General features: G+C 34.6%; 1 protein-coding gene across 1 annotated transcript; it reads right to left on the bottom strand.

Annotated features, from left to right (window-relative positions):
• Positions 1-1,208: 1,208 nt before the first annotated feature.
• LOC131663109 (uncharacterized) lies at positions 1,209-5,276 on the bottom strand. Its single transcript, XM_058933213.1, has 5 exons — positions 5,265-5,276; positions 4,277-4,368; positions 2,863-3,249; positions 1,364-1,563; positions 1,209-1,249 (listed from the first exon to the last, which is right to left on the bottom strand). Exons 1-5 carry the CDS (start codon positions 5,274-5,276, stop codon positions 1,209-1,211), a joined length of 732 nt encoding a protein of 243 aa, XP_058789196.1.
• Positions 5,277-24,683: the final 19,407 nt, after the last annotated feature.

Genomic DNA, 24,683 nt, shown 5'->3' with positions numbered 1-24,683 from the left:
CAGCATTTATGGAATTCGCTATTTTAACTGTTTGCGTAGTAATCTGATTTTTTTCCTGTGTCTACCGTATAATTCCATTAGAAAAAAAATTTTAGTTCAAGGATATTACGAAACAGATGTCAACCAATGATGCACCTAGAATTGCAAAAGGGATAGTAAAGTATTCCGAAGCATAAGGATTTACGTGAGAAAGCATCAGAAATTTCATGTGAAAAAAATCGACAAGGAAAGCCTATCAAATGTAATGAAGAGGCCAGGAATTCGAGAATATCATCTTTCTTAACATTCTATATAATCGACAACGGGCAAAGCACGTTTCTACGTTGTATTGCGTTACATGTGTTGAAAACATTGAAGCACCGCATTATAGAGGAAAAGTTGGTTTTTTATTGGGATTTCATTTCGTGATCGGTGAGGTAGTGTGATACAGACTTACAGAGATACAAACGTAAATGTATATATATCAATGATGGTATATGCATAATCTCGGCCGAGTGAACTTTAGAAACGAGAGAACGAGCAGCAGACCTTGAACGCAAGCAAGACGCTTTTTAAAGTTCATCGCGCACTTTAACGATTTTAGAACCGCACCCGAGAGGTAAAGTTTACACAACCATTAGAAAATTTGTTTAGTACGTATGACTGCGATTCTCTCTATTCAGGTGCCAATTTACGTATAATATTTTGGCTATCATGGCATGCTGGCATGCTCACGCCAGTTACTTTTTTTTTGTAATTAAATGAATAAAAAAACACGTGATAGCCTAGTGATAAAACAATCATCTAAGATCCGTGGTGCGTATTGGTAATTTGCATACTCACGTAGCATAATGTGACAGAGTAATTGTGACATTAATCACGCTCTTCGTAATATATACGAGTCGAAAAGAATTTTCAAACTGGATCATAAAGTATAACATATTTCGAATGGCCAATGATTTATACGAAGGCTTAGATCTATTAGCGACTCAACAAAGGTACAATATCGTTTACGTAAGAGCTTCCAATTTCATTAAAACCATTGAAAAATTCAGTGACACCTTTGTAACAGCAAAAATAAGTTACGTCAATTAATGGTACCTTTGAAAATATCAGGCCAGTTAAATAATCGAAGTCTATGTACAAAAGTATAAAAAAAAATCGTTATTTTCTTGTCGTCAAAGAACCGGGAAGTTTAGAAGTAAAGTACGGGGAATGTCGCGTCTGTTTCATCGCTTGTAATTTACGCTGTACGATCCAGAGCTGGGGTTGATAGGTGACGCAGAATGACCACGATATTGGATTGGATTGTACGCTATTGCTGGCTGACTGTATTGAGGAGCTGTCGGCAGCTGACGTTGAGCGAGTGTTTTGTATTGAGGTCGGTATTCTTGAGTCTGGTACTGAGCTGGTTGATACTGAGGTTGCTGGTACTGCGGTTGATACTGTGGCTGGTACTGGGGTCGATATTGTTGGGCTTGGTACGGTGGTTGGTACTGGATTTGGTATTGAGCGGCAGGAGTGGGGGCTGGAGCTGGTACTGGGGCCGGTGCTGGTTGGCGGTAAGTTGATGCAATGGCTCGGCTGAAAAATTGATAAGTTGATTAATAGTAGAACAGAAAAAATATTTTTTGTTCTATCGTTGCCTACCACACGTAGGTATAATTCATCATTCATAAGGTGATTTACAATACGAAAGAGAGAATACCATTTCGAGTCATTTATAATATATATGTCAGCTACGATTCGTAGAAAAGTAAAAGTCTCGTTTTGTGCATTTTGAAATTTAGAAAATGTACGAGAAAGTAAAGCTGCTTTATCCATAGCTGATGCGCGACTCGTACAAAGTGCGCCGCGCACTGTTGGCGAGGAACGTGCCAGCCAAACAAATTTACCTATCTCCGCCGGTGAATCCAAGAGGAGAAGCGCAAGTGAGAGCGTTGCTCGCCGGCGAGAGTGGCTAATCGCGGATTCCCACGGAGTTCGCGCACTCACTGCTTTGACATTCAGTCGCTGTCTGTTCAATGCAGATACTTTCCAAGTGCATTTATCGCTTGCGCGAATTTTCGTAAGGGCTTAGATCGTGGTATTAGCGAGCAATATAGCGCGACTTTTGTTATGTTGGGCAATTTTCGACTTCGCTCCATTTTTAACTTATACGGCTCAAAAGATTATGTAAGAAAAGTGAGAATATATTGAACGTTGAGGAGTTCACCTGTTCACATCCGTTCATTTGTATCTTTTACGTTCACTTCGTAATAAGATCTTTTATATTTTGCGACATACCTTCGAAATGGCTACTCACGTTATTTCGTTGATGTGTGACTTTAAGAAATATTAATGTTTTCTTTCAATAAATGTAATAAATTGTTATTTCGCAAAATTAACGATCTATAATATTTTATTGATCAATTTTGAAACAACGGCTCATGCTATTTAAATTTCGAAACACAAATAGAATTCTGTATTTTATTATTCAAATAGTCAAAGATGATAATGGTGACTCGATAAGTATACAACCGATGAGGTAATTTTATTCAGTAGAAAAATAAATGCAGTAACACGGAAAGGTAAACATTCTTATTTAGAGACCACTGAAATCCTCTGAAGCTTGTAACCATTTCAGGAGAACAAATTAGTTTTAGTTTTCCTCACGAATGTACCTAAATTATATCTTCTTTTTTGTTTCAAAGAAAGAAGCAGACTATCATCGTAATCGTTAATTGGCGATTACGAAACATCAATTGATTATCTACCGTTATATGCTGTTTAACTTCTGGAAACTTTGATCATTCGCCACGGTTTTTGCAGACAAATAAAAATTTTTAATCAAAGAAATATAAATAATATTTTTTACGTGAATGAACTCAAGTTAATTATTACCTTGGAGTATCAGGACCATAAGGCAATGGACGTTGCTGCAGTTGATGATTGTATATGGGCACTTTGGGCACAGGGTCGTACCTCTCACCATTAGTGTACCTTGGATCAGTGTAATAAATTGAAGGGTCCTCGCGGTACTGACCGTCGTCCTCGTCCTTGCCTTCAGCGATGCTGTTACCGTTGATCGTGGGTGGGGGCACATTGATACCCGTACCCGTGGGTTCGAAACCACGACGCGACGCTCCATACTCTATCTCACGCACATTACCAGTGTCGTCGACAAAGCCGTATTTTCCGTGGACCTCGCCGTTCGGATATTTAGACTCGATCTTGTAACTTCCGTCAGCCGCCTCGAAGCCGTAGCTGTAGCTGCCATCTTCATTGTGTCTGTGGGAAAGCGAAAAAAATACTTTCAGATACTTCCTTTTTGTTCTAGGCTTACCAGTTATTTAACGAATGAATTGGATGAGAAACAAAACAGAATATTGCTCATTCAAAGGAGCCAACGACAACTTTCACCGAAATATATCCGTTGTTGTTATGCGCGAACATTTCTTGAAATTACACTCAAGGTTGATATCAATCGATAAAAATTTGAAGCTAATGTATTTTCGACGATGTTTACTATATATTATTAGATCTTACAAATAACGAAACATTTTTTTTATTTTTCACATATCATTAAAGTTACAACAAGAAGTTTGTAAAATACAAAATTCGATTAGCTAGTTTCTGTAGCATAGTTAGTATTAACGATGATTAATTGTACGTTTCGTATTTTACGTTAGAATCGATCGTTTGTGAGTTGTGCAACATATCTTGTTAGTTTACAACTAGCAAGTTTTCTGGTGGTGTTCAAATTTTACATTGTTTCTTAAGCAATCATTAAAATAAATAAATATCTGATTATATTGAATGAAGGAATCAAAAATGGTAATAAGATATGTTTAATATGTTCAACTATAAAGTAAATAAAACGTACTTAAAATGAAACAGATATCCGACTAATAAGTGTCGACTACATAATATGAAAATCAAAAGTAATGATAATCAACATTTTGATGGCTTGAATTCAAACAATGTAAGTTTGAAAGTAGTCAAAAAAAGATTTTTAACGCGGTATTTATACTATTATACAACGGACATTTATGTTCTATGGTGTATAGTCGTAAAAAGCTTCCCGAGCCGAAGCAAACAAAAAATTAAGCATTTCACCGACGACAAACATAGTTAACACAAGTGTCTACGTAATTTCGCGCTTTGTCCCGATGTTGAACAATGGACAGCAGAGAAATTAGCCATGCTCTAAAACTAATAACAGAGACAGATCGCGTATTACGCGTATTACAGTATTACAGTGGACACTATTCTTTCGGTCTCTCTCTCTCTCTCTTTCTCTCTCTCTCTCACTCACCTGTTTATCTGTTTCAAAATCGGTACCGGCGTTGTGGTTGGGTATTGTGATTGGCCGAACGTCACGCCGACACAGAATGAAGCAGCCAACAACTGAAAAACAAAAAAATTATGGTCATTCATCCCTCTATGTAAGAGTCCAGACGAGGGCGTGTATCTCGCAGACACTTTCGAAAGTTGTTGCGTAACGTATACGAACAGACTTGCGTGCCCATTACATGATTGGCATTCCCGATTCGCCATCCGACTTTAACGATAATTTGTTATCTATGCCTTTACAGAAATTAGTCCTGTCGCTGGCGTTAGCTACACCACAACACTACCTGCATTTTACGACTGATCGATTAAATTTCAACCTGATCGACAACCTTTGTCGGACTTGTAAAAAACTTCCAATGTTCCAAGCGCACCAATCATTAGTACACGTTTGATTTTCAACGTGATAGATTAACGGAACCCGTTACTTTCGACTTATCACTGATGTTTGAGAAGCTGATACAGTACCGTGAACTTCTAATTAATTATTAGTTAGAAATGTAGCTTATGAAAACAGAGAAACTTCAATTTATTTTGGATATATTTAAAAATATCGAAATTGTATCTTTAAAAGAACAATAAATGTTTTTATACTATGAAATGTTTAAAAATACAATTGAATAAGACTTTTTCACAATTACATATCGCGATAGTCTTCGAATTTCGCAATAAGAACCTTCAACCAATAAATTTCTCAAAGTCAGAAAAAGAACACAGCACTTCACTTTATCAGATCACCAATAAGTTTTTTTGTTGTTGTTATTTCGTCAGTTGAACTATTGCCTAGAACATTCTAATAAATACCAAAGCCGATAAATTAATGCGCGCTTTCTTCACCTCGAGCAAAATCAGAAAGACCAACACACGAAAACAGCATTGAATGAAACCCAATAAAACAAGAAACAGTAAAAAAAAGGAGTGAAAAGAAAGAAGAGTAGTCAACGTGGACTCACTAGTATGCGCATTGTTGCAGTGTCAGTCGAGTGGAGGAGTCGATGGCGATTGTGTTTATAAAGATCGCCTCACGCGGCAAGCAGTACGACTTATATAGGTCCCCATTGGGAGCGGCGGCCCGCCCATGGGCCCGACCACCACCTCACGATCCTGGCGCTGCCACCACCGCCGCCGCCGCCGCAGCCACAGCCGCTACCAACGCTATATATACCTACATTGTATATCTATGTGCGCACGAATAAGCTCGACTTTGAAAATGCCAGATGACCCGAGTCGCGGCTTTTCGAGCTGTGCAAAAGAACAGATCACGCCATATATACTATAAATCTCAAAGCTTGAGTACTATTCTGGACACATATACGCAGGTGCTGACCAGAGATATTGGAATTTTTTTTCAGTTTTTTTTTTCTTTTGTTCCTTGGTTAGCTTAGAGGTACGATTGTGCAATCTAGCACTTTGAAAAATCTATCGGATTTTTATCATCAAGATATCTCTCTATGAGTTCATTTGATGATTAAAGACCTACGCTTTTTGTCGCAATCTTAAGAGTAATATCCCATTAAGAAAGATTAAATTTATAATTGAAAAATGTGACGTGTCTAGGGTTCTTGCATATTTCCGAGTATGATGAAAGCTTTCAATCGATTTACACTTGTGTATAGTGTATCGAAAGTGGAACTTCAAGCTATTATATAATTTCCATTGGAAACTTATTTTTTGAATAATATATTCCACCTGACGATAAAGTATTTAAAAATTCAATCTTAAATAAGCCGCAACCATAGCTTATTTTTAACTAGTTTCTAAGAATGTATGAACACATTGAATACATTGTTACAATGACATTATATAGATATCTGTGTCCTCAATGCTTTTGAATGGGAACTTGAGTCATACCAATCGCTCAAAATAAATGCTTTTGTTGCGTTTTCATGAAAAATTTCAAAAAGTACTTTAAAAAGTCTTTTTCTTAAAGTATTCGTGAAACAAGAAACTTCTTTCCAAATTGATACTTATTATTTTAGTTCATTTTGTATCAATGCTAAAAATAATACTATACAACAAATAATTTTAGAACTCATCTCAATACAGATATACACAATAAATGTGTAGATCAACATCAGCAAAAACTTTCTAACCTTTCTTAGATCAATAGATCCTACCATATTTTTTCAGCTTGTTTTACTATCACTCTATGTTTTCGAAACAATATCAACCGAGTATAAAGACCGACGGTTATCCTATACGAAATCTATCAGGAAGGTGTACAATTATGTAAGGTATTTGAAAGCTATGTAAAGCGTTTTATCTTGACTTTTCTTATTACAAACATTGCATAAAAATAACAGTGACCGATGTGTTATGTAAAGATTTTTAAATCAATATAGAGCAGGTTCTCTTTGATGACAATTTACTGCTTTATGCAATGAAAATTAAAAAAATAATTATAAACATTATTAATATATTTCTTCAATGATCCGATCATTAGTTCTTACTGGATATACATTAAGAATACCTTGTTCCATGATATTATGTACAAAAATGATGAGTCAGTATATAATATTATAAAACGTCACTGAATAAAATTTGTCGATATGTTATACAGTAAAATTTAAAAAAAAGTTGTTTGATTGACTCGCTCTTACGATTCATCGATTTCCAATCAAAAATATGCCTTTCTACCGGTATTAGGAAGTTGTTATGAAAATGATCTTTGGCAGGTGAGCATTATGAAATTTTTCTCATGTTGTTACTTTTACGAACGGTCCACGCAGGTATAAAGCATTACCGTCGTTACTTTCTTTTCCATTTTTCTTTAACCCAAAAAACTTACGCAAGGTAATCACTTGTCTCAAGTTGAACTGCATGCTTTAATTTCAAGGCTTTGCTCGCATAGCCACCTATATATTTCAAGATACCAAGAGACCTTACTACAAACATACGCTTTGCGTGCCTGACAGTTAAGCAAAACATTTGTGTTTGCGAAAAGTGTCTCAGCAATGTGAAAGTGACTGTACTTACGTGCTAATTTAATGATTTACCGTGAATTATGACAAACAACGCCAACGCAAAGAACATATATATGTTAGTTATTTCGAGTAATCTTAACTGTAGATCTCATTGATTGTGATGAAGAAAATAGATGTCAGGGTAGAGTCACAAATAATCGAATGTTGAAAATGTTTGGAACAGCGCACATTTTCTCCAAGATCTTTTGGCGTGGGATTGAATCAGAAGGAATTTTATAAAGCAAAGTCTTTCTAATTAGAAGATCAAGGTGACTGAACATTAGCAGTCATTAGAGAATGAACTCGAGTTACCCGAGCCTTTCCCCTTTGCGTGTCTATAAGAACTTTTCCTACAGGTTGTTCATTCAGAAATCCGTAATGATTGCTTTCCTATTATTTCTCTCCACCAGTCCTCTCTCGTCCAATTCCGGGATCTCGCAGCCGGTCAAATAATAGTCACGAAGAATCAGTAGAGCGTCGTTTTGTTGATGCAACCGGTTATAATTATGCGAATCGCGTTTGTGGCAGTACGATTATGTGCACAAGGGCCAGTGCAATCGGATGCTCGGGGTCACGTCGAGTCGATGCAGAAGGGAAAAGTGAAAGTAGCTCGAGAACGCCAGCGATTTGTTTTTTTCTTTCTGTGATGCCTCGATGAGGGAATCGAGGAAAGTAGGGCTGCAGCATCGAAAAGATGACGGCTTCACTATGCTTCGGTATACAGGTGCAGTTTCGATGGAGTAACGAGAAAACGAGAATCGATTACCTGCGCACTCAAATTGATGTTCTTTCTCCCGGGTGGTGTAACTTCTTTGTAATGAGTATAATTAAAAATAATAATTCTTGAAAAATGTACTGTACGCCTTACAGGGAGGAGAATAATTGGAACGAATAAAGTACATATTACTGCAATTGCTTGTTTTCTCTTGATTGCAACTCGCATAGCTTTTGGAGCAGGGCAGCAGATGTTCACGCCAATCAGTCAAATAGTTTTGATTACTTGGGCAACAATAAAAATAAAAAACTATTTGTTAAACTAAATCATTTTAGGAGTACAACGCGTGCTCATTATGAGTGTTTTTTTTTTTTAATTACGCGATATATCGCCATGCTCAATTAGAACACTATACTTTAACTTATACGGACAAACCCACGCGTGTAAAAGACTCATGATCGCACTTTCGCAAAGATTACATTTTTTCACGCGGTTCGTCGGGCGATAACAGACGGTGCGCAGCCTGCTATTATTTTACGTAACACGAGCCAAGCCTGGGTGTTTGGTTAATCGCGTAATGCAAGGTGCGCGTACATGCAGCCGCGTACAATCGAAAGAGCTTTACTGCATATCCTGCGAGAACTTTCCCATTTCTACTACTAGACGTTCCACAAGTGCCAGCCGAGTATTTAATCGACTTACTCGTACATTTTTATCCACTTCTTGGCTGGTTTTGCCATCATCGCTTATACTTGTAGACTAGTTACGGGCCGAGAGAAAGACATTTACGAATTGCTGTATTACCAATGCTATAATTCGCACCACTGACGCTGCAATTTACCACTGAGCGTTCAATTATTTCATATTTTTATTTTCGTTTCGTGCTCTGTAAATTTAGCATGATTGTATGATTAAAAAAAAATAAATACTTACAACTCAATGTTTTTAAGGCGTTAAATTGTAGCAATTCAATGAACTCATACTTATACTATACCCATCATTATTGATCGACCGCCATAGTACTACTATACCAAGAAATGAGTAGTCGATAATTCTATTATTACCAACGGCTATTTTTAGATTTAGTATAAATTTATTGATTGGTTAAGTACACACCTAATAAGAGAATATAATTTAGCTACTAAATCCAATAAATACTCAATTTTTATAGTATTCGTAACTAGTCATAATTATATTCACCTTACCCGTGACCATGAAGATCATGTTCAAGGTTATTTCAAGGTCAATTTTGCTTTTTCAAATAGGAACCACTATTTTTTATCCCGAATTCGGAAAGAGCGGAAAATTCTACGTTCAAATGAGGTAACATAGTCAAATTCCAAATAACCCTCCAAGGTTATGTAGACGTCAATTTTATTTTCTTCTTAATCTTTCCACTCCTATGATCTGAATGAAAAAAGTAAGATTTTGTAAATAATATTTTAGACTAAAGTTACTGCACTTTACTAAGCGTACTCAATACAAACGACATGCAACAAAAATAATTTTCACTTATGATTTTTTTGAGCAATTAATGAGGTAAGTATGAAGTAACTGTGTGTTTTGTTTTATTATTTTCTATGAAAAAAAAATTGAATTTTTATACAGCAGACTACATTGCTCAGGAGAGAGTTGATATACTTTTAATCCCTAGTGAAAGCCAAGATAATTATCGCCAAGTTGCTAGACTCTACCAGCGCAGATTTCCTTACTAACGATACCTGATCCATACTATCATCAGGAACATTCACCGAAAGGCTCAACAAGGTCGACAGATGCGTCACCACAGAATTCATATTTACGATATTCATATCAAAACCATATTCACGTGCTTGTTATTTTGACCATCGTGTATCTTAATAATCACATTATCAGTCGCCAGAGTAAAAGGCAATAGATTGACAACTTTGAGGATTTTACACGATCAAAGATATCATCCCTATTACATAACAATCATACAAGCTATCACATCTGATGGTCTAAAAGATGGTTGGATGAAAAATCCAACAAAATTCAAATTTCTTTTGATTTATTATTTTTTTAGATGAAGCCAACTTTAAAAATAATGGTGAGCTGAATAAACATGAAAACCATGATAAGTCAGATAAAATCCTTATTGTTTCATTGATAAATGCAGATAGTTTATCTTCAGTCTCGCAGCTGTCTTGAGAGATCAGTCGATTGGATGTGATTTTTAGAAGGTATGTTCTTCTTTATTCATTTTGCCATAACTCTTGCTGAATAGGTCTCTAATTAGCCTTTATCCCTTTGGTGGAGATTGAAATTGATGACAAATCAGCTAATACGTAATGATTAAGTAATGATTTTGCAGTAAAGAGGGGGAATGATTAAGATCGCTTGGGTTTTCTTAAAAAGTGTAATTATGTTAACGTGGTTACACGATAATGTAAGTATGATAAAAATCAATTATACTTATATATTTAAAATTTTAATTCAAACAGTCCTTCCTAGGAATAAAAAAATAAAACGTATGAATTGACATTATTATTTAGAGCTTGCTGTGGTTCCAAAACAATTTAAATAGTTGAGTTAAACATGTAATAATAAAACGTCAAGAAAATTGATTGAGCAAGTATAATAATCAGTCCTTTCCAGGCTACCATAATAAACTATATATAAATTTTTACGAGAATATCTTGCATGAATCTAACTTCAGTTCATTCATCAATGTTGCCTGTATTTTTTGATGGCCAGCTTGTTAGTCGCAATGAATGATAATTGTAAAACACAAAAACTTATTTTTGAACAGAACGGTACTTGGTGGCATGGTTGGCTATAGATAACTTCTCTTTCGTAATGACATATGAAGGCTGTCATTAAGGTAGGCTTAAATTAATTTTTTTCCAATTCGCATCTAAAGTGAAATAAAAAATATAGCGTATAAATTGTATATTTCAAAATGGTCTAATTTTCAGCGGTCTCTTATTGGTACGCTACAAATTTAGTGCGAATTATTCTCAGTACCAGCATGTTTTCTGACTGGTGCGCTGAAACTTTGACGCCAATCACTCTAAGCAACAATGCGCTCTCTCTCTCTCTCTCTCTCTCTCTCTCTCTCTCTCTCTCTCTCTCTCTCTCTCTCTCTGTCTCTCTCATGGACGCTGCAGTTCGTACGCAACCTTCTTCCAGAAAGGCAGTTCTTCACGCGTACTACAGCTTCGAGAAAGGACAAAACCCTTTTGAAGTTCTTGCTACGACACAACTTTCTCATTTAATTCCCCCGGTCTTCTACTTACTTTTCTGAGGATCCAAACAAACTTCTTGACATTTTAAACATTTTCCTAACTAAAAATAATTTCTCTAGATAAAGAGTCATGCTCTCTTTTCAATTCCAATTATACCTACTTCTTGGAAACCCCCGGCCACGTAGCATTCTCCGCTCCCACTAAAATCAAAATCGGTTGGCTCTCTCTTCGTTTCCGGCTTTGATGCACTTCGTTCAAATGGAAAATTAAGATTAAACTGCTACTGTTTAGCAGCACTATTTCTATTTCCCAAAACAAGTCTACTCTATCGTCCAATATTCGATCACACATTCGGAAAAGTACCTTTCTTAGAAGGCGATGATAACGCTTTAGTAATCCTGTTCTTCGCCCCAAACTTAACCATGTCAAATACTAATTCCAAACAACCGAGCAATGGATTCTATTACTCCTGTAAGTAGGACAAAGCTAAGATCTTCGCTGACTCCCTAGAAGAGCAATGTTTTTCAAACTCAGTTTTCGTCAATTTCTTTGACTTTCACAACCAAATCATAAAGATCGGCAGAAACTTCACTCTCACCGACTCCGACACTATCTCCCCTTCACTTCGCTAGAGAAGTCTCGGAAGCCATCAAGTCCCACAAAAACAATAAAACCCCTTGCATTGATTCCTAATGGAGTCCTAAAGATTCTGACTCATCTACATTGGAGCCATCCGCAACCATCTGCATACCTTCTCTTCCAAAACCAGATAAACCTATTAATCAAGCTTCCAGCTACAGATTCATCAGCTTACTCTACACTTTAAGCAAAGTTGCTGAAACTATTATTCTTAACCATCTCAATAAACTCATTGAGGAGAAGAATATCCTCCAAGACTTTTAACACGACTTTCGTCACGGATTTGGGATGTATCATCAACTTCTTCGCAATGAAATTTCTAAATGCGATAAGTTCAACAGACGCCAGCACACTGCCAAACTCCTGCTGGATGTCAAATAAGCTGTTGATAAATTTTGGCATGATTGGCACTACTTTCTTATTTCGTCCCTTCCGCCATCTTATTAACCATTTTCCTTCACTGTTTTGCTTTAACATAATTCGCATGCTTCACGCGGGCATCCCGTCTCCACCGATGTGTTCTTCTTCTTATTGGATCATAACCTTCAAGTTGATAACCACCGGGAACGTGGTTTTAATCAGTAAAAACCTGAGACTACCGATTCATACGTGCTTCGCTCGGGCGTAAACGCCACACGAGGAGAGAATCTACTTTCCCGCACTTGTATCGTAATGTACTATTCCCGCACGCTTTTCTGTACGGGAAGTGTAGCATTCCAGCACGGTATTTCGGCGTGCGGGAAGAGCTACGAGAGCGTGCGAGAAGTAAAAGTAGGTAGGGTTAATCGTGCGGGAAGGTAGGAAGGAAAAATAGGTAGGGGTAAGCATGCGGAATAGTAAAAGTAGGTCTACTGCATGTACTGACGCTTAATAGCCTGTCATAAAAGACGGGACGAGTATGGGTTTCCCCAATTTGAGCATTATTATTTTCCGCACGGAGCGTTAGAAAACGCAATTAGCATGGGGATGGAATGCGGGAAAATCCACAGGGTTTCTCAAAGAAATATTTCTCAAGAAATAATTATTCATTTTGTAACTAATAATTCAAAAGCTTTTCATATTTTTTTACGAACGAGGGAGGGCACCAGCCGAAACTTCCTTTCCTTCTCTTGCTACTCAAATAAACCTACTACACTCGAAATTCCCGCACTTGTGTGAAAAATTAGTGTACGTAACTTGTGCTTGAAGTATGTGATCATCGCACGGGCCTTGTCAAACTTCGCCCGTGCGGAGAACATCTACTTCCCGCATGCGTTACGTAATGTACTATAAGACACTGCTGGGGATGCCATCACGACCAAATACCTTACTGTTTTTAAGAGACTTAATAGAATCGACGATTTCTCTAGATTACTGTGGGAGATGTTGGCTAAATATCGGCGTTAAAGTTGGGCACCACTTTGATGAGAGAGACCTGATATTCAATAAAGAGAGAGAGTTAGTTAAGATGTTGGCCTTGTCTTCTCCAGCTGTGTAGGAGATGCCGTCGTTTGTATAAGGATTGCGATTACGGTTTGTAGTTGTGCAGTGATTTAATCACCTTCTAACAATGTTTCGGGTTGGGTTAGAGATTCTCTTTTTTAAAGACATATTTATTATTTATTTAGCGTCGTAAAAGGATTACAGAGCTTCGTAAATCTCGCGTTTGAAAGCCTGGAACTCGAGATAAAAATGATTAATCCTAGTACTCTGCAGTAACTGCTGATAAACTACATTTTGTCTTTGATCTATTCTGTAAGAGCAGAGATAGTATTGTCTATGCTATGTTAACCATATTTGTGAACATTTAAATGGGGAGCTTTTGAGAATAAATTGAAGCTATCAATTTTGCTATCAAATGTGGAATCGGTTAACGAAATAGCCCAGGGATTTGAGTGGATGGGACTGAGAGTGGAAATTGACTTGGGATAATTTTTCAGGGTGATATGTTTAGTGATAAACATATCGCGAATGTCTGGGGATTTGCGGAAGTCTTTGAAGAAATGAGTAAGCTCCACAAATACTTCCATTAAAAATTTGTGAGATAACAGCAGCTTGAGGAGAAAAGAGTTTTTAGCATTTCTGTCACGGCAACTGCAGATGCCATGTTTAGATTTAATGTCGCTTGATGAAATAGTTGATGAGTTGGAGTTCAGAAATGAGACAATTTCTGAAAGATTTTTAAGATTTTTTTTGTCAGGCGGTGAGTAACAGGTAATGACTCGGAGAGGCTTCTTGTTGTGGATGATTTCAACGCCACAAACTTCCAAAGGAGTAAGTATGCTTACGGCTTTGTGCCTGAAAGAGTTTCTACCATAGTAGCGACACCATCATACTTATAACTAAGGCGGTCGCTATGTATAGAGTAAGTAAAGATGAAGAATTTCTGGGTTGATTGTAGGTGATTTTCAAAGATGCATGTGACATCTATCGAAAGTTCTTCTAAAAGATCGATGATTTCGAGTATTTTCTTTTTACCATTGACTAGAAGGCTGTTAGCGTTCTAATAGGAGATAGTCAGCTTGGGGTTACTGATGGTAAGAGGAGTAGTGGGGTTGAAGGAGGGATGTAAGTCCTGTGTAGAAGGAATAAAAAATCTCTAACACCTCGAGGGATTCGAATGGCACCACAGCACGTGGCGGAGAAAGGTTGGAAGGGAGACAATTAGGATGATGAACTGCTGTAGCATACGACTGATGGGACAAAGATGTAGAAGCAACTACGAAAGAAGAGTTTGCCAGGGCAAAATGTTTGGTTGGCTTATTTCCCGGAGCTATGGAGATCCACGATAAATGGTGCGGTGTAGACATTTGCAGTTAGCACATATGGATTTTTTGCCTGTTTTATCTTCCGCAATACAGAAGGCGGTGGCGTGAGGCTTGATGCAGAAGGCACGAATCTATGAAACTCTGCAATAGTACTACTAGTGTAATCTAAGCATGTGTTGGAACTATCAAGTATCTACATCAAGTATTTTGAGAAATTATTTATGTGACAACTATGTCTCAACAAGTTCTGAAATTAAATATTAATTTGAATCACAAGTTATTTGCGTTTTGGGAATCCAAATTAAGATATTGTTTCCACTGTTTACTAGAATATTGATATGAAATCTTGAGAATACTTTATTTATTCTTTGAATACAAAGTATCATGAAAAATAGAAGCCTGTAGATATTCCTAAATCAATAATGCATGCTTATATGTTACCGTAAATGCTTGCTAAGGCATCCCGAATTTTTAATTTAAAGCGGATTTTAATATATGTATTTAAATTGCACTTCTTGTGAAGCCATACCAAGCCAAGCGAATAAAGAATAAAGTAAATTCCTGTCGTGGGTGGCGACAGCCAGCGAGAGAATTTTCAGATGTGATGCAATATCTCCACCTAGTGATCTGGCACGTCACTCGATCTCGTTTAAAAATGTAAGCACGATTTTTATCAAGGTGAACGTTTTGGTAGCATAAAAAAATTAAATTAATATTAATAAATAAATTAATACTAATAAAATGGAGGCCAATACATAATCAAATAGATTTTAGTTCAAAAGCATCTAAACTACCGTTTCAACTTCTTATATATATTGTGAAAAAAAAGAATATAAAAAGAATGTTGCGCGATTGACGACTAGAATCGATCTAATCTAAAGTGCGTTGACTCGGAGCTGCTTTGCTTGCTATGGCTGTGTAAAAGTCGTAGTGGAGTGGGCAGCCCTCTTCTCATTTTGGCTATTCTATCCCCCTCTCTTTCACCCCCCCCCCTCTCACTGTCATTCTGTTTTTCCCTTCACTTTTCTTCTTCACATGTATTGCAAAGGTCGTAAAACAAATAAATGCTTAATACACGAAAAAGAATAATGATATTAACATTTTAATACATATTTTTAATTTGTTCGTTTTGCTAGAAAAATCTTCAATACAAGGTTTTAAAATATTTGTGTGTACACTTTTACTTGATATCAAAAGAAAAAAATCAACGAACAAAATTAACTATAGTACTTTTTTCTTTTACAATGTTATTTCGTTTGTTTACAATAAGTATAGCATAGAAATGTAACTTAGCGTATGTCAATTATTTGAACTTCCAGGGCTCTATTTTCTCTAACATTCAAAAATTATTTTTAATAATTTTCTAGAAAACGATCGGTATAATGTTAGTTTTTTTGTCATCGATTTCGTATTCGATCATAACGAAATAAAGTTTTGAAATGTCTTGTTTATGTAGTAAATTTGGATAATATTATCTGGAGAAAAGTTGATATAGAAATAGATATAAGTACTTTTGCTAGAAAAATAATTTGAAGATTGAAAATAAAATTTTGAAATAAGTGCAAATTATTAAAAATACAAAATTATAATACTTTTAGAGAAAAAATTAATTTTTTGTTTAGAGTTCAAAAAAAGGAGCTGAAATTACTTTTTAAAAATAAGATTTTCAATTATTTAATTGCAAAACAAATTAGCCCATAACATTTTGAAAAAGCTCAAAAAATTTAGAGTAGCTTTTGTAAATAGAACAGCTTACCCTAAAATTTATTACGAAAATTAAAATTTCTCTTCAAATAAACAATATCTCAATCCATTGATATTGATATTTATACATAAAATAGAATTTGAAGGATCCGAGAACGATATTTATACTTTGAGAATTTTATAAGAATGTTGATTTCAACAAGTAGGTTACTTGATTTAGATCCTTCAATATTTTTTAATATCAATTGAAGTAAAAGAATTAGTTGTCTTTAATAAAAATAATGTGTTACTACACCTCATTATCTATTTGATATATTTGTTTTAATAAAAATTGGAACTTTTGTTTACGTAGATGAAATTATCATCAGTTTCTATATAGTTAAGTTAAAAATATATGTACTAGTAAAGCAAGCGAAACAAGTCGCTTTTTATGCTAATTTTGGGGGAGGGGGGAGTGCAGAACGCATTCCTTTGTTGTAGATCTTTTAAAGTTCTTTTGGATGTATTAAACGCCATCTGTATGATTTAAATAAAACTATTTACAGAAAAATAAAATAATTATTTTGTAAAACAAAATGAAACAGTGGTAGCTGATTGCAAGTTATATAAATGAACACATCAAATTAAAAACTCTGAGTAGATGAACAAAGTTTTTCTCTTAATTAAATTAAGTATTTAAATTTATGTTATCGACTGTTGCTGCAGTAAGTTTTTACCAAGAGTACTAGCTATGTAAACTTTCACTTCCTACTCGGAGGGTATCATTCCGGTACTCACTTCTTTACCTCTGTTTATGATAATACATAAAATATCAATGAAATAAAAAAATAAAATCTTTTTTTGAAATTATCATGTAAATTATCCAGTTTATCTTGAAAAATATGTGGGAATGGATCAATCTAAATAAATGAAAAAACAAATAGTAGTTATATTATTTTAGTCATTATTAATTTATCAGGATTCACTCGTTTTTAATTTCGTATAAATTATTTTGAATTTTCCAATTTCTCTATAACAAGGTAGTTGATCACAATATTATGATCAAGGCATCGAATTTTGACATTGTGAAAACATTCAATCATTGACAATAAAATAGACGTAGAACTTAGTTGTAAGGTGATTTTCTTATAAAAGCAAATTCATAATATGTATAAGACTCTTTCTCAAACTTGGTATGCGAACTTATAATAATAGTTTTAGAACAATGCTATGCCATCAAACAATTAAAACAAATTATAATTATTATCATATTTTCCAACACCTTTCAGCAATGCTTATTCTTATTCTTTTATAATAGATTTTATTAAATTTTCTTACTTTTTAGTAGTTGATTATCAATTATCAAAGTTATTTTTTCAATTTTTTGAAATTATCTTAATACATTATATTCATAGAGCTCTTTTTTTAATCAACCATCAAGATGATATTTTCTTTATTAAATTAAGAACAGCAAATATTTAAACAATTGCAATTTATTTAATTAAAAATTCAAATTTCAAGCTTCCGTAGATTGTACATGAAAACATTCTACTCGAGCAAATGTTCAAATTTTATATATTCTACATAATATTATTCTACGTGGAGATTTAGATAAAAAATAATACTGTATGAGTGAATACATTTTTTATTTTCTTATAAAATAATTTCCAATTAACATAAAATCCAATATAAAATTTGCAAGTGTTCTTTAAAAAATTTTTACTCTTAGATTTGCAAATTTCAGTTGGTAATTAACTTGTTAATTACATAAAGAAAGCTCAAAACTAGTAGAATTGCATTTCACTGGACTAACTCAACTAGAACTTCAAGAACACAGCTGCTGTAAGGACACATGGAATTCTTGATGATTCAATGTTTATTAAAAATTATTTTCTCTTAGTAAATAAACTTCATTCCTGACTGCATTCTAAAACACAATTTCCAGTATAAAAAAAGTGAAACAGGATAAAAATAACAACATATCTTGTAGAAAAATGCAGTCAGACAAGAAAACGGCATAAAAATGACTCAAATAGAACGATTAGCACTTCATATCTTTTATTTATATTTTTTGAAGTGCTTTGTTCAAATCAGATATTGATATAAAGTTTCGCCTCTAACGTAAATAAGTTGCTGTTTCACATGTCTTGTTTGTATTAAATTAAATTTCTTTTTATTCTACTAAAAATAATGAAAATAAAATTGGGAAAAAGTTAGTTAATTGATGAAAAAGATTTCAATCATTATTCAGTCTGATAGAATTAGGATGATAATTTTCACTCTTCGGCAATATCGATTGGAACAGGTGCATTGTATGAGTACTATAGCAATATTATTTTTAATAATAATATTTGATGATAATAAAATGATTTATTTACATACATACGATCGTTTAATCGCTTATATACGTCTTTTGAATCCATTGTATTCGACATTGGAAAAATTACTGATAGAGATTCAGGTTAATGGTAACTCATCCGTCAAAGTAGCGTTATGAAGAAATTTTGTAAAATGAAAAGAAACCCACCGGTAACTCATAAATTTCGTGAAATGAATACATCTCTATTAATAGCAATGGTGCTACTAATAATTATTGACATTGTAGATATGCAAGAATTCATTCAGAACAACTTCCGACTTATACCGTTCGAAACGTTTATGATAAAACAAACCTGTTCTGTGGATTATATTGTTATTGTGAATGCATACATTTTATTGCCAGCAGGTTTTTGTTTTCTCACTTTGGACAGAAGACTACCGTTTGATCAAAATCAGTTATTTTTTAACACCATAGTGAATATTGCACATGTCTTCTGTAGATACGAAAGAGTACATTGACTTCATCGAATCATTTTCATCAAAACAATGATATAAGACAATAATTTAAATAAAATCGTTGAACCTAAGATTATTATTTATTAATGAACAACGACTTCCTATTAAAAAAAATTACTTCATATGTTTATAATATTATACTGATAAATTTAATTTCATTACAAATTTATTTCGAAAACTTTATTGAAACTTTATTTAAGGCTATCGAAATTTTGAACCATGGTACCAAATTGTACTCAAGTTGAAAATTGTACTCAAGGTTTCTCTTCATGTACATATATATAATACACTAAGATATCAAAACTTTATCTCCCAAGTTTCCTCTGGAATATGTATAATAACAAAGAAAAAAAACCATATGATTGTATAATAACAAAGAAAAAAAACCGTATGATTCGATAATTTGGTATTATAAGATTGCATTAATTCAATTCTAGCTCGTTTGACCAAGTCAATTATTTACAAATATTTTTTAAAGTCACTCTTTATTATTTCAAGTTTCAATTGTTAAGCTTAACTGAGTAAATTTTTAACAACTATTTTTAACCGATCGGCTTGATTAAACGAGTTGCAACTGGATTAATGTTATTGATCCATATGAAATTATAAAATCCTATATTTTTTCCGCATTATTATATATAATTGAGACAAAACAAGGGAGACAAATTTTCTTAATTTTTATGTACTATATATGCACATCAAAGAACCTTAATTCAATCAGATTTTTTAATTGAAGCTTTTTCTTACAAATTTTACATCGAATTTTGACTTGATTTCAAATAAAATTTTTAATTGAAAATTGGACACTTTGGTCGGTTTAGAAAAATAGTTTTAAAAAAATTTTGAAACGACATTCTAAGTTGACTATTCACAAATATTATCTTCAGATCAAAAATATTGTCAAATTTTTCAATTTATTAGAAAAGTTATGTGACGGCTAGCCATAACTTAGTTTTTTTTATATTTAATTATTAAATATGACGAACGGAGTGGGAACCTTCCTGATTTCCCACGATGAAAACGCATTCGAAATATAAACTTTGATAGTGGCCCGAGCCTGCGTACTCAAGCTTACAATCAACGCTCTATCCTGCTTTGTCCCACACGTATGTGTTGACAGGGGCCTACGATCATCGCGTATACATCGTGAAGTGTTATCACGCCGATAATGGAAGGGGACCATAAAAATGCAATCTATCTTTTTTTTTCCCACCGATTTTTAAGAAAATATCCGTAATATTAAATAGATTTTCATCAATTTTGTAAGCCATTATAATGCGCACCTTTTTGTCACCGAATAACCAATAAATAGAACAATAATGTATTTTATAATAAATCGTAAAAGGTTTGAATTTTTCTGAATGTTCATAATAGTCACTATGTATCGTCATAATTAATTAAGTTTAGTACAATTATGTATAAGTAATTATAAGCTATAGCGTTACTCTTGCTCTTAAAAGTGGCACTCCGAGAGCCATCTCTGGAGAAAAGGGCCCAAGTTAAAAAGGGACCGCCCTTTCTCTCTCTGAAAATTCACGCCCACAGACCAATAAAGAAATTCTGGATATGATTAGAAAATTTCCGACCAATACAAAATTTAGCCGTTATCGCTTCATGGGCCTGAGGAAAGGGATTTCCACCCAACCACCCACGGCTTATAAAAAGCTCTGTACAAGGCTGGAGAGGAAGTTAAGTGAAGTTAAGCTCAGTTCAGTCAGTTAAGTTAGAGGAAGTCAAGTTCAGATAGAGTAAGTGCGGAGTGAGCACCAGGAAGTCCGTAATAAGAAGTTTTTACTAGTGAGCGAGTCCCGGAGCAAGCATCAAATCACCCAACTATATTCAGAACATATAGAGAGAGAAAGAGGCCAAAGAGCAGAGAGAGAACGCAACATTAATAATAACTAAATTGATAAAATAAAAGTAAGTAAAATCTTAAACCTGGCTATCCTTTTCTTTCTTTAAGTAATCCGCCTTTCTTTTGGAAATTCATTAAGCGTGAGTCTGGTGAATTTCCATTAAAGTCCCTTAAGAACACATTAAGCGTGAGTCTGGTGTGTTCGTAATAACATTTGGTTATTACATTCCCCGTTAGCATACAGTTTTCTCAACGCAACAATATTGCTCGTCCCGGCTTGTGTGTTACACGATAGCCAAATCAGAGCAACCCTGAGTTTACGCTTGCTCCAAGCGTACCTGAGAGTGACCCCGACGTCACAGTTAATTAAGAAATTATTAATATTTCATTGTAAAAACTGAATTTCTATTTTAAATGGAATCCAACATTTATAATATATTATCTCAAGAAGGATTCATGCATACAATATTTGATATATGCAATTAGCATTAAAATTGTATAATTTGGTATTGATATTTAAAAGATTACAACAATTTTCGGAGTAAAAGAAATGAATTCCTAAATCATAGTTTTACAATTTTAATCACTTCAATAATAAATAATTTCACAATACCGAATACTGAAAACGTTCTTGTAATTATTTGAAAAAAGTAACAAAAAACAAAAAAATATGACAGCTTATAGGTTTTCAATAGAACATAGGAAATAATAAAGAATGTAGTTGATATAATATGACGATGAAGATTAGAGTACAGTTCCATATGCAGATATCGTAATTTTTTTCAGAATATGATGCTGAGCAATTTTTTCCCAGAGCACAAATGAATTTAGAAAAAGTATTTAGTAGTCAGTAGTGTACTTAGAAAAGGTATCGTAGTGCTGATTTGTAAAATTCCGTAAATGTTTATTTAAATTAGTTTCTTTCTACCCATTGGTCAAGAAAATCAAGCCTCTCAATATCTTAATTAGGCTTGTTTGTACTCGACTGCACAAGTATAATAGCTTCTTTTACATATCTCGCGAGTTCGAAAAAGCTAAATACAACATTTATGCAAATTATACGACATAGGATCTTAATGCGCTATGTACTTGCGGCGCAGATAAAACAATAGTTATAAGATGATGAAAATCGTTTCAAAACTTGGCCAAATAAAGACACGACTTTCAATTACCATGCTAGCTATGCATGCCATTCGTATGTTCACGCATCTTATCACGCACTTAGATCAGGCGCGGTTCCGTAGACACGCGACGTGCTCTTTCGCACATCCCAGCGCGGCGATATATCGGCACGACTAGTGGTTCAGTCGGCCTTTCGCCCGACTATACCTACGTCAGACAATGCGCAGCTCCGAACAAAGCGCATTCGTACCAAAATAAAGTTCTGACCTTCAATACAAAAGAGTCCGACCATAGGAGAATCCAGGATATGCTATTGTTTGCCCAGGCTAAGCGGCGTACAATTGATGAAATTCAGATTGTGCTTATCTAGATCAAGGAAATACCAGACTGGCTTACGACGCTTTGCCGAAAATCGAGATTTACGGCTTGCCCATGAATCACAAACTCTGGCCAAGACTTTAATCAACTGAAGTAAATTATCTCTCTTTGGAAAATTAGTTAAGAAAATTTATCAATGCTCACTTATTAAGGCAAGCTCTTGGAATGTATTGAAAAAAACCGATATACTCGTTTGAATGGAAATGGAAATGCCATTTCACATTAACTACAATGTACTTCATTGTGTTTCATTCAAAGTACGTTTTCTAACAATTACGACAGTATGTCAGTTTTTGTTATCCGCTGAAATCAAAAATTAGAGTGGTCGTATACGCAACTGGGTGTAGTCGTGAGATTGGCTGAGTTGTCAAATAGCTACACCATTTCGCGTAATGAAAGCGAAATATTTTTCGCAAGTGAATCTGGTTATTACACTAGTACGATGACGAACGAAAAGTGACGTGGCTGGCGAGCAGCAGGCAAAGTGGGCAGCGTATACCCAACCCAGACAAAATCATAACGTAATCAAATTTCCCCAAGATCAAGGTAAAGTCACCTCGGATTACGCAGAGTTCGATTGCAACTCGATAATCAGAATCAAAGTGAAACGAGTCCTGCGACGTCGTCAAAAAGCACCAACGCAGATCACACAACTATACATGACCTTGATATCGACCGCCGCGGCACCGGCATGGCGCGCCGGATGAGAAAGGCTTTCACGCTCCTACTCGCAAGGTCGCCCGCTCGTCCGTTCCTTTTCTCACGTGCGCAAGCTGCATTTATATACGCATTTACATCCGCCACGCGCACTGACCGTTGCACAATTGCCGCTGCTACACTCCAATTCGATTTTTCTCTCTTTTTTTTTTTTTTTCTTTACCGTGGATGTCGAATGGAGTGCACTATATAGCAAAATCCACCTTCGAGACACCTTTTGATCTCTGTCAGTGATTGTTGCGTCATCGACCTCTAATACGGAGCGCTCTCGATGTTTCGTTGGCTCGCGGAACGGTTTTTTTTTTTCGGCTTCGCGGACAAACGGCATTCTTACATCTGATTTTATGAATATCAAAATTTGAACGGGTTAAAATTACACTTAACTTGTCTAGACAATTTTTTCTGAAAATAATTGTTGTATGTCTTGAACGTAGATGCACCGTTGGATGATGTATGTAGCAATAGTTTATTTCCATACAGATCATTGAAAATATCCCATTCTCATAGCTAACATGTCACGTTAATATCGATTTGCCGATAACATCAATATTTTATAAGAATCTTTTTAAGACTTCCGGGACGTCTTAATGCAGTGAAATAAATGACGTAGGCATATACTGATGGAACTGATATTATAAATTTGCCGTATTCCGTAGTCAAAATTACTACAAAATATAGTAATCGTGGGATATATACTTTGACTGTAGAGAAAATTGCCATCTAACAGTAAAATTTTAATGATGGAAATTTTACTACGTAATACAGTAAAATTTACTAGAACCCATAGCGATTACCACTATAAGTAGAATATAGAAGATTAGCTCGACAAATTTTACTATGCCATAGCAATGTTTACTGCTTTGGGAAACTCAATTAAAATGCTATATTTGAATCGAATTGTTGTCGGAGGTCACATTAATCTTGACATTTTTCTTGAAGTAAAGCCTATACGATTCATTGATACATTACAATTATTATCTATATACATATATATCACATATCTTTATCTATTTAGTAGATCGCAAGTTAAACTATTACATATAGTTCGTCTGTTAGCCGCTTAACCGTATGATTCAGACTATTTTCTCAAATATCAATCAAATATTTATTTGACCGGTAGCGAGAACTAAACTGCCATCTGCATATAGCCCCTGTAATTTATTACCTTATCAGTTGCACCTTTGCAAAATGCAGTTGTGAAGAAGCAATTGCTAACTTCCGCATGCGCAAGGGACTTCATTTCGACTCCAATAATTGTTGCTATGTTCGTTGTAAGAATTGTTCAAATGATAATAACTTATACCAGATATTTTAACGTATAGTATTATCTATTTTTTAAATTGTTATTACTTAATCATTTTCTTTATGGTACCTAATAATTTTTATTCATTGTTATAATAGACTTTTGAATGTCGATTTGCCGATAAAATCATAAAACATATACATAATAAAAATTAAAGAAAGTTAAATAAATTTAATAGTGACTGGAGCATATCCCACAATCACTACGTT

This window comes from Phymastichus coffea, unplaced genomic scaffold, assembly GCF_024137745.1.
Source record: "Phymastichus coffea isolate CEN01 unplaced genomic scaffold, Cenicafe_Pcof_1.1 PCOF00031, whole genome shotgun sequence".
Taxonomy (NCBI): domain Eukaryota; kingdom Metazoa; phylum Arthropoda; class Insecta; order Hymenoptera; family Eulophidae; genus Phymastichus; species Phymastichus coffea.
The sequence above is the reverse complement of the archived record's forward strand: the minus strand, read 5'-3'. Positions and strand labels throughout refer to the sequence as shown.